Genomic DNA, 26,035 nt, shown 5'->3' with positions numbered 1-26,035 from the left:
CTGCGTCCTACCCAACATCCTCGCACTGTACTGGGCACGAGTTGACGAGGCATCTGGCGCAGGCGCACTATGAGCGCGACCCATCACACCAGGCGGAGCACATCAAGAACAGCTCCCGATCTTAGCAAGTCAGTCGCGCAGCCACAGAGTACGTCATACAACCTTTTATTTTGAACCCGATAACCCACCGGGTCCATCTCGCCGGCTCTGCGCAGTCTGTCGTGTCCTTGGGTCGCTCGAGAGATTGTCGATCTTTGCGTCAACCGAGGCGACGACACAGTCGCGAACTTCCCTCTCCCACCACGCCTCATATCACCACCGCACGAAACGCACTCGATCTAACTCACCCCCCCGCAGACGCCCTGTCACCGCTCCTAACGGGATCATCTAACCCCTCCTCTACTGCCTCCCCCTCACACGAGTCAACAGCCACCGGAGAGCCTACCGCCATCGCGGCCGCGATGCTGTCAACGATGAAAGCTTCAAGCGCAGCCATTGCAGAGGCAATGCCTGTCGAGCAAGCTTCGAACGGCTTCGATGACGCCGCAGATAACGGCTCCAGCAGCTTGAGTGAGCTTGGAGACGCCTCAGACGACCAATCTGAACCCACCCCGAGGCAGACACCAGCAGCAGAAATGGACGAAGACGATTCGGAGGCCGAGACAGAGCGCCTAGACACTACTCCACGAAAACTGACCCGAACAGTCCCTGAGACATCTTTGCTATCCGAGCCGGCTTACACACGAACCCCCAGCAAACTCGCGCACTCTAAAAACATAGAAGACGACGAGTCTACTCCTCCCACACCCTCTGCTGGTGCAGATGAGGCACCCATTGATGCAGCAGCTACAGCAGAGAACCCCCTACACTCTCTGTCGCTTATTGCGACCACAGAGGCTGCTAGCCTAGAACACACGAGCAAGAAACGAAAAAGAACAAGCGCCGAAAGGAGCCCTGTTGGCGAGCAAGACGAGGAAGAACCATTGCGAAAGAGGAGTGAGCCTGCAAGAAGCTCGGCGCTTGATGGCCTAGCGGACGCCGCAGCCAATAGACAAGGCCGTGTGGACGCAGATGAGGAGCTCGACAACGCTGAAGAGAGTCTTTCTGTGCTTGCGCGTGAGGAAATGGAACTTGAAGAACGTCGAGCTAACATCGCTGCACAAACCGTCAACCAAATGGCAACCGTAGCAAAGCACACAAAACCGCGGAAAGGTGGCAGAAGAGGCAAACGAAAGACAGAGGACGCTAGTTATGCCTACACTGAACCTTTTGTGGCTGCTGAGCCACAAGACGGCGAGGCTGAATGCGACCCTGAAGAAGAAGACAGCGGAGTCCTAGATGAGGAAGTCATTAAGAAGAAGATTGCCATTGATGAACTCGCAAAGATTGAAAAGAAGTTCAAGCTCTTCAGAGAGAAGTGAGTGATCTTCTGGGCTCTTGGACAGATGAAATTGGTACTGACTGCAATTAGACTTTGTGACGAACAAATAGCACAACTCGAGCGGGAGCTCGAGATGCTCAAGCAACCCAACTGTGTGCACCCTGAGTACGTCGCAATGATCAAATGCATAGACGACCGGCGCGCAGATAAGATCGCCTACGAGACAAGGTTGTTGGAATACAAGCAGAAGAACCTCGAGATAATAACAGCAGCAGAACGGCACCAGATGCACAGTCAGTACTTCCAGACTGTGCGGCATATACGAGAAGAAATACTCGAAGAGTGCAACCAGCGAGTGTTTGAATTGCAGCGCGGCAGACGACAGCTCGGCTGTGACGAGACTGAATACATGGTGCGACTGCCCGAGAAGCGGTCAGACCAAATAAGACACCAGACAGCGTACAATCTCGAGGTCTCAGTACTGTCAGGCGTTGCCAAGTACGTTGGCTTCCCAGCCGCTCCAGATATTAGTGCTGCAAAACCGTCAGAAATCGATGAAGATCTTCGAGCAATGAAGGTGAGTGGCTGAATGCAACTGGTGGAGAACTTGCAGCTGATTCGACGCTGCAGATTGCGACTCGTGCTCCGGCTCCGCCCCCATCATTTCGTACCTACAACAGAACTACAACAGCAGACGAAGCAGCCGCGGAAGAACAATTCTTGGAAAGTACACCATGGGCCAACCCACGGCATCCCTCACATCAACAAGAGAGCCGCTACCCTCTTGGACCGTCTCGCGTACCCAACTATCAGACTCCAGCTGGCCAACGTCGCATGGTTGATCTGAGTGCTCCAAACGGCTCTGCTTCCACAATCGAAGCAAATTCCAATCCTCCTTCGTCCAACGCCCACCACACCAATGGTCTCCTAGGCGATGCTGAATCACCGGTTCTGCATATGAAGCGCGCACCCTCCGGCCACTCAGCATACGGTGACGTGCCTGGCTCTGATCCCCGTGGCAACATGGGCGTCTTGAGCCGAGAGACATATAGTATGATGTCAAGCCCCGTGGCACAGCACATAGATCTACCCCACGAGCACACTGGTCAACGCTGGGGTGGTAATGGCATCCGGCCAATGAACTCAGCGCCCGGTGCTGCGCCCGGTCAGGCCGGTCCAGCTCGACCAGACGCAGCACGAGCGCCAATGACCCAGCGTAATGGCCTTGGTACAATCAGCGTTGGCAGTGGTCTATTTGGGCGGTGAAGAAAATACGAAGTGTATTTCACCAATTGTTCTGAATCATCTGTGTTAGTAACATCTTCTTCAGTCTTTGTACCAAAGTCTCATTGGGCGGCGTCATCTCCTTCACCATGCACTTGCGTATATGTGTATGTTTTTTTCTCTTTCTCTCCTTCTTCTTTCTCTGTTCAAGCATCAACTAGCGAGGCTGGCCAAAAGGGGCAAAAATGTCAAGGCACGAATTGATGGAGGTGGAGACGTCGTTGCATGCCGTGTCTTGTTGTTATTCTTGTCATTCGGTGGTGTGTTTCTCTTCTCTTGTTTTCTTGCAGGAATGTCTGTTTCTGTCCGACCGGTCGGTGTCTTCCCTTGCAGCACTCCAATGGAGCGAGATTCTTTCTTTTTCTTTGGGTTCTTCCTCACAGTTTTCATGTTTCCATTCCCATTCCTTGTTTATTAATGTCTTGAATGCCATTGAGAGAAAGTACACAAGGCTATGTATATTCCACACTTTTTTTTGTTTTTAGAGTTTACGTTCACGACGTTGGGAGGGACGAGGGGGAAAGTCGTGTTTGTTTGCAAGGTTGATTGCACGATCGAGTGACACCTTTTGGTGATTGGCTAGCTGCTATTATGAATCAAAATACTGCTAGAGTTATTTGCGCATGTGCGGGTTACTGCCTGTTTTGTTGATGTCAATTAAATATAAGTCTATCGTTTAAGAATTCTCAATAGCCATCGTCAAGATGATGGAGGTTAACTGTGTTGATTGTTTTTTTTTGAAATTTAGGCGCACCGCCCTCTTCTGTGTGATGAACAATACATCCTACATTGTATCCCGAGTAAGATCGAGCCACCAAGTGTTCACTCCATCTACAACTTGTTATGACACATGACCCTTGCTTTTATTTGAAACGAACCGTTTTATGTAATTACCTTTCTAAAAATACAACCGAACAGTAAACTACACAACAAACAAGAAAAAACTAACATATCCAAACCGTACTAACCCACTTCCCAACAGCGGAAAATCTCTGGATTCAAACAAAAGCACTCTCCTCTAGCCCTACAAGCCCAATGGGTTACTAGCCGTACCAGTCCTAGCCGAGCCTCCAGAAAGACCAGGGACACCAGGCCTACTCGCCATGGACGCCATACCCCCCGCGGCACTTGTGCTCAAGCCAAGAGGATTCTTGTGTGTAGTTGAGCGACTGCCCGTGGCACCGGTCATATCCTTTAGCGAGTTACCGTACTCGCGGACCATATCGCCCCAGGTACGAGATGTATTTGTGATGCTACAATGTAATTAGCCCAGAGTACTTGGTATCGTAAAACTATAGTAAGATTTTTTTTACCTTGCACCTGCTCCCCTGCCTGCTCCGGCGACGCCACTGCCTGCAGCTGTTACAACGGCGCCGGCTGCATTGCTGATACCAGTGGTGGCTGCGCCGACTGCACTGCCGATTCCGGATTGTGCGGCGCTGAGGCCTTTGCTGAGCCAGCCTTGCTGCTGGGGCTGTGGGATCGGTTTCTTTGTTGCGGCTGGGAGAGGCTTCTTTTGTCCGACTGCTGTTGTGGTCTTTTTGAGTGCTGTGGTGGGTACTGGCTTCTTTTGGGTTGTGGTTACTGGCTTCTTCTGTAGGGCTGTGTTGATGGGCTTCTTGGGTGGCTGAACAGCCGGGGCCTTGACGGGCGCCTTCTTTGTCGAGTTCTTCACAGGTGTCTTCTTCGCCGTGGACGTAACGGGCGTCTTCTTTGTTCCAATGGGTTGAGAGACCATATTGGGATCGGTTGGTAGTTTCTTTGTAGTCGTCTTGATGCGATGAAGTCTCTTGGAATCAGTCGGGTGCTAGATGGAATAGTCGATAGAATAGGAGGTAGTTGGAGAGCATGTCGTGCCTATCCATAAGACCATGGAAAGTTGGCAGATCAGCTCTAGATGGCGGCGCACATGTGGCGCAGATGATGTCAGGGCCGGGGAGGTGGGGGTGCGCTTGTCCCGAATGGATTTAAGGTTGCTTTAGCGTGATCAGCAGTAGTCGAGACCCTGGATCCTTGTTTCGAATGTTCAACACTCGGGGTCGCACACCTGACAGATGGCGTCGCCATCGCATCCTTCTGCACAAAAGCACTTGTTCGTTTCGCAACTTTCGCGTGTCTATATTCGTTCCCTCTACTTCCTCTTGTTGTAATCGTATCTTGTTATTAAGCCCACCTACCCCCGCAGTGCGGAGGTGTGAATCCTAAACGAACACTCACCCTCACCGCACGCGGCCTGCCTGCCATGAACGGCATTCACTTCTGGTAGTGACCTTCAAGCATCATAACAAACTCGTGAGTGTGATTTCTCTTATGCTGCCACCAACGCGCCAGTCTCAACCCACGCAACCATGCTGGACCGCGAAGCCGTCGTCAAGCTCAAGCGGTCCGTCAGTGATGGGGACCACCTCATTCCGGTGGGCGAGGTCACGCCGCCCCGATCGCTGGGAAAGCAGACACCAACCCCAAAGACTCGATCAGATCGCCCCTTCTCATGGCAAAAGCTAACCGACTCAATCAAAGGCCGAAGGGACTCATCCTTCCGCTCCTCACGCTCCTCGCGCTCTTCTCGCACATCTTCGATTGACAGACGCGAGATATCGGGCCCCATATTGGATGTCAGAAGTCCGTTGTGTCCGCCCACCCCGAAACCATACACCCCGATACCAAATAGACCTGCCGCGCAGTCGAATCCGGGTACTTCCAGACCCTCTTACCTCACTCCCTCATCAAAGCACTCGCATTCTGCCTCAGACCCCACTAGTTATAATTCCCCTTGTAGACGTGTGCCGTCGACCGGCTATCCGCCTCCACCGCTGCCCATTACCACCAGCTTTGAGAGTACAACGAGCACATTGGTAGAAAGTCCATTGGAGCGCATAGCGGAATCGCCTTTCGAGCCTTACGAAAGCTGCGCAACTGGAATTGTGGAACAAGACCAATCATACATATATTCAGAAGGAATGGAACCTGTAAGACTGCAACCGCCCAACATGGGTGGCACCAAGGGACGCGCCATGCAACAAGCCAGGGACATGGAGGCACTGGTTGCCGAGAGGGCTAAACGGAGTGGCGAAGAACCTCCGCCATATGACTTCTACGAGCTCATCGGCAAGGGTGCATATGGTCGTGTGTACAAAGGGTGGGTATCTCAATGCAACACCAGGAACGTGCGCTAACATTGCCAAGAAAGAGCCGCAACACTGGTGCCCTGGTTGCTATCAAGATTATCGAAATTGACAAGGTCGACTACGAGGAGATGACACACAAGAATCTTCAAGACACTCTGAAAGAGATTGACATTCTGCAGCAGCTGAGAGATAGTAAAGCAAGACCCTACGTCAACATCATCGAGGAAGCAAGGCCTGTTCACAACGAGTTGTGGATCATAAGCGAATACGCCAGTGGTGGTAGTGTGAATACCTTGATGAAGCCCACTGCCATGAGCAAGGATCCAGGCCCTGGACTGGCTGAGAAATTCATCATACCCATCGCCCGCGAACTAGCACAAGGCCTCAAGTATATACACGAAGCGGGTGTGCTGCATCGAGATCTAAAGTGTGAGTATAACATCTTGGCTGTCTACGGCATGCGCTGACCAAATCGTAGCTAACAATGTTCTCATTCTCGAGGATGGCCGAGTACAACTATGTGATTTCGGTGTCTCCAACACGTTAGAGCCCGAAAGATCAAAGCGGTCGACCATTGTCGGCACACCTTTCTGGATGGCCCCTGAACTTCAAAGAGAGTGGGTCAAGGATGCCGACCCACACAGTTTGCTCCAACCAAGGGAGATTTCTTACGGTAGCGAAGTTGACATTTGGGCATATGGCTGTACTGTGTACGAGATGGCTTGCGGCTTCCCACCACATCATAAGATCGGACACTTTGATCTGCCAACGGCTGGAGTCCCTCAGCTTGAAGGAGACCGTTTCTCTCAAGAGCTGAAGGATTTCCTTGCTTTCGTCTTCAAGCCCGAGCCGCGAGATCGTCCTACACCAGACCAAATTCTGGAGCACCCTTACCTTGCTGATACCACCAAGATGTATCCGACTGTGTCACTTATCAAGTTGGTTGAAGAGTATTACATCTGGGAGCAACAGGGTGGAACTCGCCAGTCGTTATTCAATCCATATGGCGCGCAGGCACCTGATCCCTTGGCCCCGGAGGCTGAGGATGATGATGACGATGACTGGTCTTTCAGTACTTCCGAAGAGTTTGAACAAGAGCATGCCACGCATTTCACAGACCCATTTGCCACCGGATCCGGACAGCCCCTGGGCCGTTTTGAACAATTGCAGGCGAGGTTCAAGGAGGAGTCTATTGTGAGGGGCCAGAGACGCTTGAATAAGATTTTCGACCCAAACACGACACCATACCGGTACAGTGCAGTTGATGCACCAGACCCTCCTAACGGCAGGCCACCTTCAGATCTGATTTTGCGCGATTTTAATCCCGGGGCACCCAACCGTGAGACTGTTATTGACTTGGATTATTCACTTCCATCAACAGATGAGGTGCCGAGTATTGATCTGGGAGAAGTGCCAACCATTCGAGCAAATCGTATGAAGAGCCTTCTGCGGGAGTTGGAAGAAGAAGAACTTCGAGATGCTTTCAACGAAGAAGACGAACTGACTAAACGAGCAACAAAGGACTGGACATTCCCAAGCATGAATGAGGATCCGAACCGAAAGACAATGGAATGGTCCTTTCCCGCCGAGCAACCCAACCGTAAGACGATGGAATGGTCGTTTCCAGCTCAGCCCCAAAAGCCAAATCGACGTACAGTGGAATGGACATTCGATGCAGCAATGGCTGAAGCCAATAATGAGGCTCCTAGGAACCGTGCGTCAAACCGCATATCCCGTCGACGGGAGACAAAGGAATGGACATTTCCTAAGATGGACGACAATCGTAAAACTCAGGACTGGACATTCCCTAAGATGGACGATAAACGAAAAACTGAAGAATGGACATTTGATCTGGGCAGTCCACAAGAGCCACAGTACGGCAGATCCAACAAAGCGGATCCTTCATCACCGACTTTCAACTCCAACTTCCGTCCTAGCCTGCGACACGTACAAACCACTGCGCTTGCACCTATAGACGACTATCCTGAAATGATCAGCTCTGCGCCTGGATCACCACTTCGTTCATCCATGATCGATCTGGACATGGCTATGGTTCAAGACTACCGTCCGTCTACGTCGGGTTCTGAGACAAATACGGCAGGAGCAGAGCGTATCAACGACAACCCCTTCAACCTTGAAGACCAGGTTCAGCTCTCTCAAAACAACCACCGCGCATCGTTCCATACGAAATCGCAATCTGAGCCTAACCACGCAGTGCCAGGCCTGTTGACACCTCAGCAATATGATGAACAAGGCCAGCCAACGAACCAAGACCTGCATCACACAGCTTTGCACCTACGGGGTGTAAGCTCAGCAAGCCAGGTGCATGCGCCGTCTAAGCCAGGAGCCAACAATTTTGGAGGGGGGCAATATCACCGAAGTAACCAACGCTCACAGCAAGTCATCTGGGACGGTTGGTCGCATAATATGGCATATGGCGTGAGCAGCGATGATCAATCTCCCCCTATGAGTGTGACAACAGACACTTCACTGGAAGAAGAAGATGTCGACGAGCTCTGGGATGCTTTTGAGCGACTGAACCTCGCGCCACCGCAGCAGCGGAGCTATGGTAGTGTTGGGCTCCGACCAGCTCGCAGAAACGACTCGACGTCGACATCGTTGACATCGACTACATATGCGCTTGACTCGGACACGGACGACACGTACAACCCTTACAATTCCTCGTCAGAGTTTGACCACGACAATCAGCAACAGCAACAGAGCAATTACCGCAAGAGCACTACGGTCAGCGTAGGACCGAATGGCAAGCCGCTTGTCGACTTCCCGATTCCAAGGGGCCCAGACGTTGAAGCGTTGCTGGGCGTGGATGTGGATGCGCGGGCAATGCAGGACATGCTGCTCAAGAGCGCCATGGAACTGAGGGATGGTACAAGGGCGGGTAGGGATCTGCTGCGGGCCATGCGGTTGCAGGACGTAGGAGACCCTGAGGAGGAGGAGGATGAAGAGACGAGGAACAACACAGTGAGGCTTCGGGGGATATAATGGCGTGCTTGGTTCTTGAAGCGATGAACTATTGACTATTGACTATTGACTAGTGGGCGTTTGGAGAACCAAGGAGCCGTGTGGAAGACCCGGTGTGTCTCTTAGGTCTCTGGGCTTTTGGTGGTTGCAAAGGGGTTGCTTCTCCTCCTTTTCCCCTTGCTCAGATTCGCACTCTATGATACCAATGGGCATATATGGAAAACACACGTACAAACACACAAGTAATGCATTAACATGTACATGATTTGAATTGGCTCAGAACGCTTGGAAATTGATCATGTGCCTTTGAGGCTACTACGGTACACTAGACAGGGGATGTAAGATCCGAATAAAAAACACTAGTCCTCCACTTTGTTCGCTGGCAGCTCCCCTCCTTATATGTGTGGGTGTGGGTGTTTGTATGTGTGTATGTATATATACTACATCGATCCAATGGCTCATGTACAATGACATTACAGCCGCAAGCCTGCTCCCTCTCGTCCCATCCCCATCTGCTTGCTCCCACGCTCCCAAAGCCAAGACGCGGAAAACGAGAAAAACAAACAAACAGAAGCCGCCGAGATGCTGTGTTCCCAATATATCCTTAGAAACCTACTATGCAGTAAACTAAATAAAGAGTCCAGGGAACATGCTCTCATGTGCTCGGTGACTTGAATAAGAGGAATGAACATGCCTGCATTGGAGGAGCAGAGGGTGAGGGACGTTAGGGTCGAGGAAATTCAAGACTCCTACATGGTGCAAGGGTGAACGATGGCGCACAAAAAGATCCAGAGGGGGGTATGGGCGTATTCGTTAAGAGACGTGAAAAATCGAGGTCCGAAAACAAATCACGTGTTGCAAGACGTGTCAATGACAACTACCGAGTGCCGGCTTCAAGCTGACCTGGGGTAGGCTGCTGGGTGGCTGTGGAAGTATTTACATTGTTGGAAGCGCTCCTGTCACGGTTGAACCAGCGGGAGAACATGGGAGCACGTGGTTGACTGGGCGTCGTTCGTGAGAACCAGCTGGAACCCTGTCTTGGTTGAGCAGTCCCCTGCTGCGATTCCGCTGAAACCGGGTAGCTACGCCGGCTCGACAGTCCAAGTCGTCCTAATCGCTGGGGACTAGGTTGTTGGTTGGGATCGGCATTGATAATCAGTATTTGAGTACGGGAGAAAGGGTTGGCTGATGTCCAAACGGCCTGTTGTGGTGATCTGGGACCAGCAGCTGAACGACGGCCAGTAGCCGGATCAGCTTCACCTTCCGGGCGAGGTTTAGGCACGTAGTAGTCAGCCTTGCAGAGCGGGCAGCACGCGCGACGACTTGTCAGCCATGGGTCAACACAGCTAGCGTGGAAGGCGTGGCCGCAAGCTAGCCCTCTCACATCTTCGTCGTCCTCTAGGAGATCTATACAGATGGCGCAAGTGTCGCCAGGGTCAGAGAGCAACTCTGGTGCAGTCGCAGTGCGGATTGGGTCATCGTCATCGTCATCCGAGTCATCGTCACGCTCGTGCACAGTCGCTTGCGGTGCAGCACCATGCTCTGGGCTCTCCTTTGGTTTTACTGGGACTGGACTGTCCTTTTCAATCTGCTTCTCAGAGTCATGCATCTTCTCGCCTTTTGTGCTTTCGACGCTTGATCTTGGAGACGCCGTTTGCTGCGAAGTCGAGTTTTGCGCAGCATGGTCGTTGCGGGCCATGGAAAGCGCAGTCTCTGTTCGAGGCCCTGGTCCCTCGTCTTGGGAAGTGGCGGCAACTTCGACATCCTTGATGCTCGCGGCCCTGCTCTGGGGTGCTGTTGAAATACCACCGTTGGATGGCAGCCCCTCAGTTTCACGGCTCGATTTCCATTGCTTGTACTTGGTCAGTGGGAAGCGCTCATTAACTTCGTCCATGGTCATTAGTTTCTTTTCCCTCCTCCTTCGGTGGGGGCGAGGCATATTAGCCATATCAATCTCTGTACTGGCGGCAGTTTGGGCTGCGCGTCGACGGTTGTAGCGGAAACAGTACTTGACGCCTACAATGATCCTAGTGGACATGTCAGATAAGTGGAGGCGAACGCTGTCAGTGGGCGGGGCCTACCATAGGTTTGTAAAGACGACACCGAAACCAAGGGCGACAAAGAAAAGCAGCGGCGAACTGGTGGGACCACCTCCGCCGTTGTTTCCGTTGTCATCATTGTTGGGCGGCCTGGTCGAGCTGGGCTGGCTGGGGAAGACGGTAGTGGTTGACATTGTGAGATGCGAAGAGATTTAGTGTCTCATGAGTGGGCGTGGATATGGCCGTGCAGACAGCGAGTTGAGGTGGTCAGCCAGATTGGGAAGGCACTTCAGTGGATGCGAGCGTTGGGACAGGACAGAGTCGCGTTTTTCTCCAGGCGATGCAGTGGGGCGGGAAATGCGATGTTGCGGGGAGAGAAAGGTGGAGAGAGTGGGCGGTGGTGACGACGGCAGCAGCAAGGGCGAGAAGTGGCGACAGAGTTGGCTACAGCGAGGCGGCGCAACTGAAGCTGTGACAGTGACTGCGGGATGCCACGATGGCTAGCGGTGAATGGGGAGCAGAGGTGAGTCGGCCATGCGATGCAGAGGGCGCGGGAGGTAGGTGGTGTTTGGCGAGGCGTAGAGGCTGGGGCTGAAGAGAATGGAATGGACAGTGAATGGGATCGTCGGGTCGGGCGTGGCACTTGGGACGGGCGAGGCTTATGGCAGGCGGATAAAGGCCGCAAAAGACGTCGCTAATGCAGAGGGCAGGTGCCAAGGCAGCCGGGCACAACCACTCCCGGCACTGTACTCGTAACCCTCACGCCTGCCCGAATCGTCTGCCCAAAGACAAAGGGCGTTTGTGTCTTGTCCTCCTCCATGCAAAACACTCCCTTGGATGCAACGACAGCCAGCGCGCCGGCAATCCACGTCTGTCATGCCGTGCGTATTGCCGTGGTTCGTCAATGCACATGCGCCATATCGCGGTATCGCACTCCAGGCACTGCGCCCCCAAACCCTGCGTTAATGTCGCATGCAGGTGCCATTTCCCATCCAGCACATGGCTGACACCGACATGCACCCCAGGCACATCCTCTCCTTAATAACACGGACATGCCATGTAGGCGCACGCTCATCTGTCAACCGGCGCCTTTGCACGCCCGTCTGGTGACTGCGTATCCAGGCCGACATCCCTGCCGGAGCTGCTGTTGCGGGTGGAGTCTTCCCCAGCGCTAGAGGCGGCGACAATCGCATCCACCAGGCCCTGCACGAGCTTATCCAGCGCTAGCTGCGTCGGTACTGCACTGCACCATACCTACATTTGCACACCCAACTCTCTTCTCTGCTCCCGCCAATTGCACCGCCACAACCATGGCAGACACTACCGAGCCCAATCCAGTCGTCTTCTTCGACATTACCCTAGGAGGTATGCCTCCACCAGTTTGCCCGCGTCGCCCTTGTCCAGCTGCATGCACCCCTACACCCGCAGCAAAATGACTGACATAAGCATCCAGGCGAGAAGCTGGGCAGAATCAAGATGGAGCTGTTCAAGAATATCGTTCCTAAGACTGCCGAGAATTTTCGACAGTTCTGCACGGGCGAAACCAAGAACAATCGCGGACAGCCCCAGGGCTACAAGGGCTGCAAATTTCATCGTGTCGTATGTTTCGCTTTGCGCGCTTGCATACCCGTTTGCATCCGTGCTTGCTTGCCGCATTACTAACAGCATTAGATCAAAGGCTTCATGATCCAAGGCGGAGACTTCATCAATGGCAACGGTACAGGCTCAAGGACCATTTACGGCACAGAGAAATTTGCCGATGAGAACTTCACTCTGCAGCACGACAAGCCCGGTCTGCTGTCAATGGCAGTAAGTTGTGTGTGTGCATCATTTCAAACTACGTAGCTCTAACAATGCACAGAACAGCGGGCCCAATACCAATGGCTGCCAGTTCTTCATCATCACCGCTAAGAACGGTACTCCTCATCTGAATGGAAAGCACGTAGTATTCGGCAATGTGGTAGAGGGCATGGATGTAGTGACCAAGATTGAGAATACGCGGACCCTCGCAAACCCAGAGGGGAAGCCTGTGCAGGACATTGTCATTGCTCAGTGCGGTGAAATGTAATTGTCTGCATTGATGAGACGACACGATCATTATGTATTAGTGGCTCAGTGAACCATAGTAGATGCGCCCAGTCTGTGCTTATATAATCAACCGACCCGCTGAAATTCTCTCGGGCCTAACCGCAGTCGCGTGCAATCACCACCACCCCCGCCCCTCGCTGTACTTTTTTTGCCAACACACGCCAAGTATACACGCGCTGGATACACGGTCTTCTGCTCCAATGTGAAAGCTTGTGCCAGTCGCTTTGTAGTCGCCATGGTCTCACTTGCCTCGAATCCCCACTCGCCGCTCGTCGTCACCCCAGGCACGGGTGGCAGCAGCCTCAAACGCAAACAATCCGACCACTCGTCCGACGCCGAGACCACGGCCTCAGGCCAGTTAAAAAAGCGCAGAGTCACCTTCCACCCCGAAGTCGATGTGCATGTACTGCGCGAGTACAATGAGAAGAGCGCAGAGCTGGTGGGGGAGGAGGTGCGTCGGGCCATGGAGAAGCATGCCACAGGCGAGAAGGCAGCATACGACGGACTCCGAGCCCTCTTCAGGGAAGCACCCACTTCAGCCAACGCGCCATCCTCGCAACTCCTCCAAAAGTACCTCGTTGCTCTCACTGGCCACACGCCGCAGCTTGACCACAACTGTAAAGGTCTAGTCCATGCCGTCATCGACTGCAGTTGGGTCGCCCGCAATGAAGACTTTGTGCGCTCCTATCGCAATTTCCTGCGCTCCCTGCTCTCAGTACAGTCTGGCTACGTGTCAACTGTGCTGCAGATGCTTGTCGACATGTTCCTCGACCTGCCGTCAGTAAACGCTAGGCAGCACGACGACCCCCCAATCCAGCGAGTTCGCCTGCTGGCACGCGTCCACGAGACTCTGATCTTGATACTTCGATACACCCCCATGGTCAGCTCCTACTTGGCCCCCATTATCGCCAGCACATTTCCCTTTTCCAATGAGAGTGCCAAGAAGCACGCTGAGTACATCCGGAACATATACCAAGTCGCCGAATACGCGCCAGAGATCCGAGGCGAGGTCCTCACGCTAGTGACAGACAAGCTATGCAAAATCGACGCGCAGATGCAGATGGACATGGAAGACATAGACGACGATCTGGAGGAGCGGCTTGTGGGCGACGCTATCCACAACGAAGAAGATGACGACAATATGAGTGACGATGGCTCTGTCTCGAGTCACGAAAGTCTCGAGCCAGAAGAGCAGCGACTCAAGGACATCAAGGACACCATGCTCAAGCTTGATACCGTCATGGACGTTCAGTTTGCCTACTACGACTCCATCTTCGAGAAGGGCGACCTTTTGGAGATGGACCGCACCTACCAGTCTCTCATTGCACAGTTCCAATCCATCATCATTCCAACTTACCGATCGCGGCACACCCAATTCATCCTCTTCCACTTTAGCCAATTGTCGACGGATTTCATGGAGCGCTTCGTCGATACCTGTTCACATCTGGCCATTGACTCAAACCGGCCTCCACTACTCCGAGCATCAGCATGCGCCTACCTTGCCTCGTACATTGCCCGCGGCGCCCATGTTCCCGGGTTTGTTGTGCGCAACGTCTTTGACCTTTTGTGCTCGCAACTCGAGCGTTTGCGTATGCTGCACGAGCCAAAATGTACAGGACCTGACTTACGGCGATACGGCACATACTATGCCATTGCGCAAGCACTGCTTTACGCCTTTTGTTTCCGATGGCGCGACCTCATTGTCACGCCCGACGGCTCACTACCCACCGACGCCGACATCATGTATCACGAGGGCGATTTCGAATGGCATCGGTCGACGCTCGAAATTGTTCGCCGCAACATCTTCTGCAAGCTCAATCCGCTCAGGATATGCGCACCAGACATTGTCAAGCAGTTTGGCCGCATTGCCAAGCACCTCCGCTTTACCTATGTCGATACACTGGTGGAGACGAACAAGCGTGTACGGCTTGCCCGTAGTCTTGCCAGCAGCTATCTCACTGGCATAGGTGGTCGAGAGACGGCTCTGACTGGCAAGAAGGGAGAGGAGGCGTTTTTGATGGATGCGTACTTTCCATTTGATCCATATGTTCTGCCACGCAGTAAACGATGGGTTGAGCATGATTACGTGCAATGGCGACCGGTTCCTGGTATGCCTGTGGAAAAGGACGAGGATGACGAAGATGAAGATGAGGAGGATGACGACGACGACGATGACGAGGAAGATGAAGAAGGTGATGACGAAGATGATAGCACTTCTGATCAAGACGAAGAAGAGGAAGACGACAGCGATGACGAAGTAGGTGGAGCGCACGCTGATGACCTTGATGACGGCAGTACAGAGGCAAGCGTTTGAATTGCATATTGCATTGTGATTTTTGGGATGCGTTACCTCAAGGCAATTGTTTTTTTTTGGCGTTTACGGGAAAGGGGGACAAGCATTTGGGCGTGGCATTGCTCGGCGCTGGTCCTAAAAACCTGGTGTATGTGGGTGGCTGTCTTCATTCTTTTCTGGCCACGATTTACATCAGACTTCTTTTTCATGTGCTGGATGGATTGAGTATTTTCTTCCTTTTTGCTTGTAGATAATTGAGGTGGATTTTATGAAGGAAACACTAGGATGAGTTCAAGCTGCACCGTCAGCTTCCATCCGTTGTCACGGTCATGTATTTTAAGCGTCAAATCACACAGTCAAACCCACCATGTCCCGACTCATGCCAAATGCATATACATGTTGCTTGCTTTCAGTGATTGTTTGGTCGGGCAACAAAGCCCACTACATACCAACTCCTATCTATACACAACGACGACGATGCATTTGCCTGAGAAGAAGGCGAAAACACCCCCGCCTTTCCCTTTGCATAACCCGAAACCCGATACATGCATATTAAATGAAAGAAAAGGAAGAACAAAAAAACGACGACACCTCCCAAGAACAACGCCTCGCCCCCTCCCAATATGGAAATTTACGCCCTGGATTTTGACTTCGCACGGAAAGTGGGATACATGGCGGTTGCAGCTATGCGGTGAAGTTCATATAAAGGGTATAACAGAAAGAAGAAACCAGGAAGAATGCAAACGAAGGAAGAGAAGAGAAAGAAATCTCGACCATTCCACGAAAATCCCGTTCAGAATCCGTCAAGGAAGAGAAAGAAATAATAAAAAAAGGAGTTAGCACTACTACGGATTCGACGTAGAAGCCGAATTTGCGGCACCGCCAACCCCACTCTCACGCTTTCTTCTTCGCCTCTGTCTCGCATTGTCGCGTAAGAACTGGGGATCGATAAAGTCATCCGGCAGCTCGAATTCCTTTTCGGCAAACTCGGGAATGGGCTGGCCAAAGGCGCTGGCGTTGCGGCCGTGGCGGTGCTTGCCCAGCGCTGCAGCGCGGAGATGGGGTTTGGCGTAAAACGACTGGAAGGGTGCTGCAGGCTCGGGTGGGATGAGGGGAAGGAGGAAGCCATGGGGGCGAGGCGGCCGTCTAGGTTTGGGGGGTTCTGGCTCCTTGGGTTGGTGCCGTGGCGGAGGTGCGTCTCGTGTGTTTGCAACGGAACTGTCGGATTCTTCCGTGTCGTCGCCGTCTGCTTCGTCGTCTTCTTCTTTTGCGACTAGGGCGGCTTCCTTATCAGCGCGTAGCCGTTTCTCTTCTTCTTTCCACACGCGGAACTTGTCGACCAACGCTTCTACTTCTCTGATAAAGTAATCACGCTTGGCCTCCCAATCCTTCCTCTCACCGTCTGTGACACCTGTTATGCCCATGACCTTGAGCCAGTCTGGACCTTGTAGGCCGTCGAGCAGGCGTTCCAGTTGCACCTTTTCGTGCATAGCGCGCTCTTTTTCAATGTTGCGCAGTTGCTTCTCCTTGCGCTCCGCGCGCCGGTGCTGGGTAAAGTAGACCGAGTCGGCAAGGGGATCTTGGCCATCCTCGTGGTGGATTGCATTGGCTATGGTGGCATAGTTGAGAACCTGGAAAGATGTGGAGGATTGCGCCGGGGGTATAGCCGCATCTGAGCCATGACGCGAAGGCGAAGTAGGCGAGGCGGGTTTTGCTCTTCTTGAGCGCGCTGGACTCACTGAGTTGCGCGAGGGCTGTGGTGTGGTGGGTGTAGGGGTGTTGCTCTTGACGGGTTCGTCGACAATGTATATGGGCGTGTCGAGAGCAAGAAATTCTGTATGCGACGTCAGCCAGCACGCAGAGCGACACGGGGACGGCAAGCATTACCGTCGTCCTTGGAGACGCCTGCGATGATGTCGTCGTAGTTGTAAAAGTAAATGGCTAGATGGCTCTTGAGGCGCGATCCGCCGTCGTGGCTCCGCAGGCTCCTCTTGTCGGTCGAGGAGGCCGTCGAGGCAGGGGCGGGGACGGCTGGGGTCGAGGCAGTCAGCTTGCCAGCGCTGGCTGGTCGCGGCGTCGACGCTGGCGAAGGGACATGGGCGGCGTCGAAGCGCAGGGGCACGGAAACACTGTTGGGGACAGGCAGGTGGTCACCGTGGGGCTGTGTGACGGTGATCTTGGTGGGCGGTCGTGAGTCGGGCTGGTCTGGGTCGACCTCTGTGGCAGGCCGCTTTCTGCTCGTGGTGCGGGCGGCGGGCGTGTCGGGCGTGTCGGGCGAGGTCTGGAGGACGGGCTTGTCGTCGTCTGCAAGCGCAATCAGGGGCCCGGAACGTGAAGCCCGGCGTGTCGCGATGGTGGCGGTGGGTGTGGTGTTGCGCTGGACGTGTGCGTGGGAGTGTGCGTGGGCGTGGGCGAGGGCGTCATCGCGCGACACGGGCAAGAAGTTGAGTCTGGTCTGCCGGTCATTCGAGCCTCGCAGCAGAGGCCGAACGGCGTTGGCCATGTTGAGCAAGCTGAAGATCATTCGCGACTGGCTGGGACATTTTTCAGCATCCCATTGTCGAGCTTGCCATTGAGAGTCGCGCCGTGCTGGGTTCATGCAAAACGCGAGCCGTTAGGGGGTCGTCGATTCGCAGAGCTCGTCCGCGCTGTTTTGGCAGGCGAGCTTGCTGCACCTGTACCGCTTCCCACGGCTGCTGCACACACGACCGACCCTTTGCCCCGGCGAGCAGACGTCGGATTAAGCTTCATAGCACACTCGTCACGTTTTCATATTGCTCCAGCATCTTCGCGGCACACGCAGCGAATTGCAGCACAGCAACCCAGACATGCTTGGGCGACTGGCAGCGCCACCGAGGCTGCCCGGCCAATCACTTGGCTACTGTCCTAGGGCGACACACGGTCAGCAACTGCACCGTTGTCGACGCCTCTTGTTTGAACTGCCATGGACTTGCAAGGCTGGTTGCAAATATGTATGTATACGTATGTCTGTGTGTCTGTATGTACAAGTGACGCAGCTGCGCGAGACAAAAAGATGAAACAGAAACCTCGAGGCCTTGGCACTAGTGGTAGCGCACACAAGAGAGCCAACAGCGTCGCACCAAACGCCCTTGAAGTGCGCGACCCAGGCCCTACCGTGGGCAGAATAGAGGGACAAAAGCAATACTGGTATACGGCAAATGACATCACGGGAACAAAAAGGCCTTGAGCACCGGTGCGCCAGCAAATTCCGGATTGAGAAGGACGCAGCTAAAAAAAGTCAGCCAACCTGCGCTAAGGGTGGTTATCGATAGAAGACAAACTTTAGAAAATACGACAGCCCTTGTTTCCGCTTTTCCAGAAAACGGGGCCTGAAGCGAGCTACGCCCAGCAAGTCAGTCAACGGCACTATCGGAGTGGGGTGGAGAGAGGTGGTGCAACCTACAGATGACCGACTTGGGGGGCAGCTGGGGCAGCGAGCCGGCGGCATGGGGGAATGTCTGCCGCAGCTTTGCGTGCAGCTCCTCAAACTCGGAATATCTGGGCGATGGGGTGTCAATACAGTGCTCTAACTGGAGTAGTGTACACTACGTGGGTGGTGCACGAGGCACAGGGCAAAGGAAACATGACAGCGACACCTACCTCTTGCGTATCTTCATGGGGCCTCCCTGGACGAAAAAGATAGTTAGCAAGATGCATCTCGTTGCTCCACCGCGGGCCCTTGTGCATGCGCAACCTGGTGTGGATGGTGTGGCATGGGAGGCCAGGCTGGGCGGCGATTGGCTGGACAACAAGGGCGCGGCAGGCTAGCGCATGGGTGTTGGGGGCAAACTCACATCGAGCGTCTGAACGGTACAGTTCCAGACGACGTATGCGCCGATGGCCGGTGCAGTGCCACTGACGACGACGTAATCGTCTATGGTGACGCCCTTCGCCCACAGCGCCTTGCAGTGGTCGGAGCCGTCATGAGTATGGTCCTCGAGGCCGATGGGCGCAGGGCGGTTGTTGTTGTCTGCAGAGCAAGTGCTGCGGTAGCTGGCACTGCGCTGGTGCTGTTGCCAGTAGGGTGGCACCACGGCCACACTGCTGCCGTCTGGCGACGGCGGCGACGGCTCTCGAGTCTCAGACTTGGCCGGCTCCATGCACTTGTGGCTGGGAGGGCTGACGGGTAGAGTACGTATGCTGTCGAGTCTCCAGAGGGGGGTGTTCGGAGGGGTTGGGCGTGTTTCCGGACGGTGGGTTGCTCAGCAGTGCGGCGGCAACAGCAATAGCAGCAATAACAGCAATAACATCAACACAGCAGTGCAGCGGCCTAAGTAGAGTAGCGGGCTAGCGTGTGTGGATTGACAATGGCCATGTCCATGGCCCGCCGAACGGATGCATAATGGGGGATGGGCAGGTCGCGCTCGGATGCGTGCGAGGACCCTGGATGCTGGACAGACGACCAAGGGCACGAGTGACTAAGCCAGACAGATGCTAGGCTGGTGGCGCCAACCTCTCCTCCCCCCCCCTGACCGTCTAGTCCCCCCCCCTAGTCGCCTGCTCGCAGCCATTTGGGCAAATCCCGCTCGCCGCAATGTCTCCCCACAGCCTGCAGCATCTTCTTTCTAGCCGCACATGCACATGTCGCCGCGGATGCTCGAATCATCGCCCCGCCTCTCAGCACTGGCCGGCGGGGAGACCCCCGCACGGTCCCTATCGTGAGCTTTCCTATCGCCTCGTCGACTAGCTTATTGCCTGCTGCCGATGCCATCCCTCCCGCTATATATTATGCCACACATGCCGTGCCATCCAGCCTCCTCTAAGCCTTCACCTTCGCTGCTTGACCATCCGTGCCCCTTGCATTGACTCGTTCACTTTCTGTCGCTGACCGTATATAACTTGTTGTAATTCCCTCACCAGTCGCTTGTTCCCGCTACCGCTGAGCTTTACATACCACTACACATATCCTACTAAACACTCCAACAACACCCACCGCCATTTCCATAATCCCCACCATGCGTTCCGTCTTCGCTCTCGGCATTGCCGCCTTGACTGGCCTCACTGCTGCTCAGTCAACTCCTCAGATGAACTATCCTTACACAATCGACCCAGACACCGTTCCACAGTCCACCAGAGGTATGTGCTATTCTGCCTCCTGCTCTCCGTTTGCCTCGGCTATCAACTCACACATTTCCAGATTACTGGTGCTCTCAGAACGTGGCACAATGCCCTCTCATCTGCCTCCAACAGCCTGGCGTCAACTCCATGAGCACAGAGTCAAATGACTGTGATTCCGACAACTTGACCTACAACTGCGTCTGCGACAACGGCGTCTCCCCAAACATTACCGAATACTCCCAGACCCTGCCCTTCTTCATCTGCCAGCAATGGGGAAACAACTGCGTTGACAACTGCGGCAACGACGCTGCCTGCCAGAGCGCCTGCCGGTAAGCACTTGCAAAACACTTCATAATCTCAAAACACTGCTAACACACTCTTTCAGTCAGGACCATCCATGCGGTGCCCAACAGCCCTACCGCGGCAACACTTCTCTCCCCACCACCATGGCCTCCACCGCAAAGCCATCCGGTACCGCCAGCAACACCATCCCAGTCACTGGCTTCGGTGGTGCCGAGCCCACCGGCAGCAGCGGCAGCGACAACAGCGGCAACAACAACAAAGGCGCCGGCTCCCTCTTCATGCCCAACGCCGGTCTGGGTCTGGCTGCTCTTTTTGGCAGTGTCTTTTTCGGCTTTGCCGTTCTCTTGTAAAGAGGCCCGGCGACCACAAAACAAGCACGCATCTTTTTATTTTCTCAGCATTTTTCACTCCCTCTTCTCATGCATAGCGTCTCGGATTCAAAAACAGTCCTTTCAGTTTTCGATACCCATTTGGGGAAGCGATACATGACTCGCTCTTTTTAGCACGAGGCCTGGCGAGGTCTCCCCTGTCTTTTGATTCAGAGCATTGCGGTTCTTCTCGGCAGTATTTGCATATTTTGGGAGTACGAGCACCAGCCGCAGTACAGTTGGCATAGTATCACGTTATAATACGAATAACCGACACGACGGTTGATTATGGAAAATCATGTTTCCCATGCACATCATTGCGATACCCTGACTCACATCCCATGCACCCTTTCCCAAACACAAGCCTCGGATATCAAAACACAAACAAGTCCAGGCACACAGCACAAAAATGTGAAGCACCGGGCGAAAAGTTTATGAAGGTCCAATTCATTACTAGCTATTACTAACGCTGAACAGAGCAACTCGTGATGATCACGCACTACCCGTCTCATCCCGTCACCAACAAGCCGCGACCACTTTTTTTGTTTTCCTGAACGTTCACGCTCACATGTGCAATCTCCGCGTTGCACCACCCTTGCCACCATCATCGCCATCCCACCAACATTTATCATCCAGACTCTTCCTCAAACCCAGTCCACCCGATGCCCTGTTACCTCCTCCCTGAACACAAGTGCAACAGCACACCGTCCGAGGCACTTCATCAATCAACATCTCGCACAACGAGACACGGGATCTGCATTTGCTCGAAGAACACCAGTTCCATTCCATCTCGTGTTGCCGAGGACCTAGACTGAGACTTTGCATCGGGGTCAGTGGCGATGGCGATGACACAATGGTGGGGACCAGAACCGGTGTTGCAGGTCTAACGGGAACCGGTTGATCATCCATACTAGAGACCGACGATGCTGGAGACCCACAGGCCGCCTTTGCGTCTCCCGCCTGTCCCTCTAACAAAAGTGGTATGGCGATGCAAGAGCTGATTGGTTGTGCTCTGTGCATCTGTCTTTCCTGCGCTTCCTCACCGGGTGGTGTCGAAGACCCCGAGCAATGCAATGATGGCGTGCTGGATTCCAAACTGGAGAACTCTGCCTGTGGGACATCCTGTGATTCCTTTGGCGAAAGGGGCATCATCGTCTCCATTGACACGCGAGGGAGAACTCCAATCTCAGCGAGACAGCGTGTTTCCACTCCCAATCTCGTACTACCGCTAGATAGAAGAGCCATTTCGTCTAGCGGCCCTACGGCTGTATCGTTGTCCATAGTTATACGCCCCTTCCCTTTGTCCACTTTGCTGGACCGTCGTGATCTTAGGAAATCGCCAAAGACGAAAAACGAGTCTTTGCGTGTCCGAGGCTCACAATCAGAGCCCTGCGTGCCATATGCTCGAAACCAATCTAATCGGTCCAGATCCATATCCGCATTGGAACCTCGATGGCTGTTGACATGTGTCTGTATGACCGCATTCCCTTGTGTCTGCAACGTTTCCTGGAAAGCATTCCAGTCAGCAGTGTTGTAGAAGGAACTGGGGCCAACATCGCCGTTTGCGTCAAAGAACTCGCTTACATTGGGGAGCTGAAACGACCCATTCCACATCTGATATTCTGGGGTGCGGTCGATATTTGCTGGGTCTGTAGGACCACGCAGGTTGAAAGACAAGCTCGAACGTCGTGTGTCAGAAGAGGCCACTGACGGGTCTTCATCTTCGACCGAGCCTCTCCGGCTGCCGAAGAGCCGCTTGAGCCTGAAGTTGAGCCGGTTGAGAAGCTCGGCCACTTGCGACGGTCTCCGTCCATGTTCCAGTCCGTGTTCCGTGTCGTCAATGGCAGGGCTGGGAAGTGGTGTAGTAAGGACAGAGTGGTTGCTACTGACATCGGAAGATGATAGTGACATCATGTAGCCTCCAGGCGGCAGTACTAGGTAAGGGCCGTCGATGGACGCCGCTGGCACTGATTGTGACCTTTTCCGACGCTTTCCGAGGTAGCTACACGTATGCAAGAAGGATTTTGAAACTTCTCGCTTTAGGGAACGTCGTCGAGGGTGAGACGGTTGAAGTATTTCCAGATCGGAATCGGTTTCGCAGGAACTCACAGCTCCGAACGGCTCGGTAAGGGATATACGTTGGTGAGCTTGATGGCTCATTGTGTGGGCCAGCGGGGGAGTGTTTAGGGGAACAGTCGAATTTTCCAGACCAAAATGGCACTCCTAGGCGATGTTTATACAAGACACAACGCGACTGTAAGGGTGTGCCAGCAGGCTTTCAAGGCACCTTGGGACGATGTGTAAGAAGAAGCCAGCCTAACAGCTGAGGATGCATTGGGTGTAACGGCGGACGGACGTGCCTGATGGGCTGGTATCGAGGAAAAGACAGGTCAGCATCATGGTATGGACCCGATTAAATAACCAGTGCAACAGATAAGCAATACTACCGAAGCCGAAAGGAAGTTTTAAGGAAGTAATGATTAAATCTCACGTCTTGCGTTGTGCATAAACGAGCCATGCCCAGTGGTTCCAATAGTGCCGGTTCTATAGGAGACGCTTAGAATGAAGAGACTTTGCCAGATCCCATGGTTCTGATCCCTTGTTTGGGCGCCCAGATAGGGAAAGTTCCACCCATTGAAAGCAGTCGTTTTGACCCTGCACCATAGGGCAGTCTCAGCCAGTGCCGGCTTGAAGGGCAATCCGGACACACGGGTTCCGGCCAGATTAGCTCCAGTGATTATTGATGAGAGACCTGTGTGCTCAATCGGCAGTCTGCCAGTCTTCTCCGTGAGGTTGCTATCTGATCCTTTCACAACATGCCTTGACAGCAGGCAATCAATATGCTGGGTGGCATCTGGATAAACGGCATGTTTCTCGACGGACCGAATGGTACCATCGCAGAGGTACCGGCGGCACTGATGCCGTTCGCTTAGATTGGCCGGCTGGGGCGTGGTTGTGGTTCCGCATGAAGTTGGAGAGTTGGAGGGACCTAGCCAGCCTCCACATTGCGGCGGCATGCCGCTTCGACCCGCCACCCGATAAGATAAGTAATGTCCTAGCTAGCGTGGATCTACAAACACGCCAAACACCACTATGACACCACCATTCCAACGCTCGAGGTGCGCAAATCATATATACTCGCGTATGTCACGGCAGCTCCTCACAGGCTCACAATGCCGCCTCGAATATCATTGGCACCGTCTCGAACCCTGTCGTCGCCATTGACACGCTGTGTGCACCTGCAGCCCCAGCGGAGGTTTCTCTCGAGCTCCGCAGATGCACCAGAAGTCTACGATGTCGTCTGTGTAGGTGGAGGCCCGGCTGGCCTCAGTCTACTTACGGGTCTAAAAGCATCGCCAATTACCAATGGATTGAAAGTTGCACTTATCGAGGGCCAGGATTTGCACAAGAGCCGGCTGGCGCAAGACGCCAGCTTGGAGACTTTCTCGAATAGATGTAGCTCCCTCACACCGGCTTCCGTGAGAAACCTGCAGGGTGCGCACGAGCATGTGGATCCTTGAATCATAGAATTGTCTAACATATGCTGTGTAGAGATTGGAGCGTGGGCCCATGTCAACCAGCCTCGAGTACAGCCATACCAGGAGATGCAAGTATGGGACGGCGTGAGCGGAGCACGCATATCCTTTGACTGGCACACCGCAAAGCCTCTCCTTACTCCCCGCAATCCCGCGCAGCCGACGACCATTGCATACATGATTGAGAATGTCAACACTGTCACTGCCCTGCTGAGCCGGCTTGAAGAGCTCGGCGGTGTCGATTTCTACACATCTACCAAAGTCAATTCGATAGACCTGGGCACCGATAAGGATAAGATGGACTTTTCTTCCTGGCCGATACTCACATTGTCAAATGGGAAGTCCCTCGCCGCGAGGTTATTGGTAGGCGCCGATGGTGCGAACAGTCCAGTTCGGACATTTGCAGGCATTGAGTCGCGAGGATTCGATTACAATAGACATGGAGTTGTAGCCAGCCTGAAGCTTGAAGGCCAGGGCTGGGGAGGATCGGATCACAAGATTGCGTACCAGCGGTTCTTGCCGACTGGACCAATTGCTATGCTGCCATTGCCTGGTAACATGTCGACGCTTGTATGGAGCACAACGCCGGAGCGTGCCGCCAAGCTCAAGGCACTGTCGCAGCAGGAGTTTGTTGCCATGGTCAACGCAGGCTTCCGACTGTCGCCCACTGATCTCGAGTACTTGCACACACTATCGTCGGGACATGAAGAAGAAGTTGCATGGCGAGAGAAGCACACACCTGTCGACGAGCACGCAATCCCCATGCGGGTGACCAACGTACAGGCCGGCACTGTTGCATCCTTTCCGCTTCGTATGCGACATGCAGACACTTACACGGGCGAACGAGTCGCACTAGTCGGTGACGCTGCGCATACCATACATCCGCTTGCAGGTCAAGGCCTCAACCAAGGACAGGGCGATGCAGCAGCACTTGTCCGAACAATATCGTATGCTGTTCAGACTGGTCAGGACATTGGATCAACGTTAGCATTGGAAAGCTACAACAGCGAACGATACGCGGAGAACAATGCCATGCTGGGCGTATGTGACAAGCTGCACAGGCTCTATAGTGTAGAATCAGGGCCACTCGTAGGACTACGAAGCCTAGGCTTGAGAGCTGTAGATTCCATGGGCCCGCTCAAAGGCTTCTTCATGAGCAAAGCAGCCGGCGGATCATGAACCCCCCCAAAACCAAAGATTTGTTGTACTTTTATCTACTACTGTACATCGTGTATACATATCTACATAACTTGACAAAATTTCACCAAAAATCCAAAACAAAAGAAAGAAGAACCCCCGAAGAACCATCCTCCATCTGTCCCCATGACCCGAAAGCCGAAGCATAAAATCCCTAAAGTCAGCATTCTTTGTCTGAGGTATATGATAAATCGTATCATATAACGTAAAGCACCACCGAGCCGGACACACCACCGAGCCGGACACTTTTTCTTGGCATCGCGAACATCACTTGCAAAGTAATATGTCCCAACCACGTGAAGAGATATTAACTCAGAGAGAAGGTAGAATTACTCTTGCTATTCAGGCCTATCGTAC

The 26,035-nt window shown here is 53.6% G+C and overlaps 13 protein-coding genes across 13 annotated transcripts; 6 read left to right on the top strand and 7 right to left on the bottom strand.

The window, feature by feature from the left end:
* Positions 1 to 461: 461 nt before the first annotated feature.
* COCCADRAFT_25553 (uncharacterized protein) lies at positions 462 to 2,647 on the top strand (the record flags this gene model as incomplete). The annotated part of the gene is made up of 3 exons (XM_007713213.1): positions 462 to 1,417; positions 1,472 to 1,958; positions 2,012 to 2,647. The coding sequence occupies 3 exons, from the start codon at positions 462 to 464 to the stop codon at positions 2,645 to 2,647; spliced, it is 2,079 nt and encodes a 692-aa protein (XP_007711403.1).
* A 268-nt stretch (positions 2,648 to 2,915) lies between these two features.
* COCCADRAFT_93923 (uncharacterized protein) lies at positions 2,916 to 3,098 on the bottom strand (the record flags this gene model as incomplete). The annotated part of the gene is made up of 1 exon (XM_007713228.1): positions 2,916 to 3,098. The coding sequence occupies one exon, from the start codon at positions 3,096 to 3,098 to the stop codon at positions 2,916 to 2,918; it is 183 nt and encodes a 60-aa protein (XP_007711418.1).
* Positions 3,099 to 3,689: 591 nt separating this feature from the next.
* COCCADRAFT_36026 (uncharacterized protein) lies at positions 3,690 to 4,403 on the bottom strand (the record flags this gene model as incomplete). Its single annotated transcript, XM_007713227.1, has 2 exons — positions 3,690 to 3,918; positions 3,979 to 4,403. 2 exons carry the CDS (start codon positions 4,401 to 4,403, stop codon positions 3,690 to 3,692), a joined length of 654 nt encoding a protein of 217 aa, XP_007711417.1.
* A 610-nt stretch (positions 4,404 to 5,013) lies between these two features.
* Positions 5,014 to 8,796, top strand: COCCADRAFT_4306 (uncharacterized protein; the record flags this gene model as incomplete). The annotated part of the gene is made up of 3 exons (XM_007713202.1): positions 5,014 to 5,804; positions 5,852 to 6,222; positions 6,272 to 8,796. 3 exons carry the CDS (start codon positions 5,014 to 5,016, stop codon positions 8,794 to 8,796), a joined length of 3,687 nt encoding a protein of 1,228 aa, XP_007711392.1.
* Positions 8,797 to 9,652: 856 nt separating this feature from the next.
* On the bottom strand, positions 9,653 to 11,008 carry COCCADRAFT_36024 (uncharacterized protein; the record flags this gene model as incomplete). The annotated part of the gene is made up of 2 exons (XM_007713226.1): positions 9,653 to 10,802; positions 10,857 to 11,008. 2 exons carry the CDS (start codon positions 11,006 to 11,008, stop codon positions 9,653 to 9,655), a joined length of 1,302 nt encoding a protein of 433 aa, XP_007711416.1.
* A 1,116-nt stretch (positions 11,009 to 12,124) lies between these two features.
* Positions 12,125 to 12,882, top strand: COCCADRAFT_93957 (uncharacterized protein; the record flags this gene model as incomplete). Its single annotated transcript, XM_007713225.1, has 4 exons — positions 12,125 to 12,179; positions 12,268 to 12,413; positions 12,486 to 12,623; positions 12,676 to 12,882. 4 exons carry the CDS (start codon positions 12,125 to 12,127, stop codon positions 12,880 to 12,882), a joined length of 546 nt encoding a protein of 181 aa, XP_007711415.1.
* A 255-nt stretch (positions 12,883 to 13,137) lies between these two features.
* On the top strand, positions 13,138 to 15,216 carry COCCADRAFT_4303 (uncharacterized protein; the record flags this gene model as incomplete). The annotated part of the gene is made up of 1 exon (XM_007713201.1): positions 13,138 to 15,216. One exon carries the CDS (start codon positions 13,138 to 13,140, stop codon positions 15,214 to 15,216), a length of 2,079 nt encoding a protein of 692 aa, XP_007711391.1.
* Positions 15,217 to 16,040: 824 nt separating this feature from the next.
* Positions 16,041 to 17,698, bottom strand: COCCADRAFT_93833 (uncharacterized protein; the record flags this gene model as incomplete). The annotated part of the gene is made up of 2 exons (XM_007713224.1): positions 16,041 to 17,029; positions 17,083 to 17,698. The coding sequence occupies 2 exons, from the start codon at positions 17,696 to 17,698 to the stop codon at positions 16,041 to 16,043; spliced, it is 1,605 nt and encodes a 534-aa protein (XP_007711414.1).
* Positions 17,699 to 18,380: 682 nt separating this feature from the next.
* On the bottom strand, positions 18,381 to 19,316 carry COCCADRAFT_4301 (uncharacterized protein; the record flags this gene model as incomplete). The annotated part of the gene is made up of 5 exons (XM_007713200.1): positions 18,381 to 18,444; positions 18,498 to 18,555; positions 18,620 to 18,714; positions 18,817 to 18,842; positions 19,011 to 19,316. The coding sequence occupies 5 exons, from the start codon at positions 19,314 to 19,316 to the stop codon at positions 18,381 to 18,383; spliced, it is 549 nt and encodes a 182-aa protein (XP_007711390.1).
* Positions 19,317 to 20,171: 855 nt separating this feature from the next.
* COCCADRAFT_36020 (uncharacterized protein) lies at positions 20,172 to 20,927 on the top strand (the record flags this gene model as incomplete). The annotated part of the gene is made up of 3 exons (XM_007713223.1): positions 20,172 to 20,292; positions 20,354 to 20,603; positions 20,660 to 20,927. 3 exons carry the CDS (start codon positions 20,172 to 20,174, stop codon positions 20,925 to 20,927), a joined length of 639 nt encoding a protein of 212 aa, XP_007711413.1.
* Positions 20,928 to 21,509: 582 nt separating this feature from the next.
* Positions 21,510 to 23,105, bottom strand: COCCADRAFT_36019 (uncharacterized protein; the record flags this gene model as incomplete). The annotated part of the gene is made up of 1 exon (XM_007713222.1): positions 21,510 to 23,105. The coding sequence occupies one exon, from the start codon at positions 23,103 to 23,105 to the stop codon at positions 21,510 to 21,512; it is 1,596 nt and encodes a 531-aa protein (XP_007711412.1).
* Positions 23,106 to 23,425: 320 nt separating this feature from the next.
* COCCADRAFT_25544 (uncharacterized protein) lies at positions 23,426 to 23,962 on the bottom strand (the record flags this gene model as incomplete). The annotated part of the gene is made up of 1 exon (XM_007713212.1): positions 23,426 to 23,962. The coding sequence occupies one exon, from the start codon at positions 23,960 to 23,962 to the stop codon at positions 23,426 to 23,428; it is 537 nt and encodes a 178-aa protein (XP_007711402.1).
* A 156-nt stretch (positions 23,963 to 24,118) lies between these two features.
* COCCADRAFT_93821 (uncharacterized protein) lies at positions 24,119 to 25,660 on the top strand (the record flags this gene model as incomplete). The annotated part of the gene is made up of 2 exons (XM_007713221.1): positions 24,119 to 24,440; positions 24,498 to 25,660. The coding sequence occupies 2 exons, from the start codon at positions 24,119 to 24,121 to the stop codon at positions 25,658 to 25,660; spliced, it is 1,485 nt and encodes a 494-aa protein (XP_007711411.1).
* Between the last annotated feature and the right edge of the window lie 375 nt (positions 25,661 to 26,035).

Source organism: Bipolaris zeicola, assembly GCF_000523435.1.
Source record: "Bipolaris zeicola 26-R-13 unplaced genomic scaffold scaffold_57, whole genome shotgun sequence".
NCBI classification, from domain to species: Eukaryota; Fungi; Ascomycota; class Dothideomycetes; order Pleosporales; family Pleosporaceae; genus Bipolaris; species Bipolaris zeicola.
Note: the sequence above shows the minus strand (reverse complement) of the source record. Positions and strands in the feature narration are given on the sequence as shown.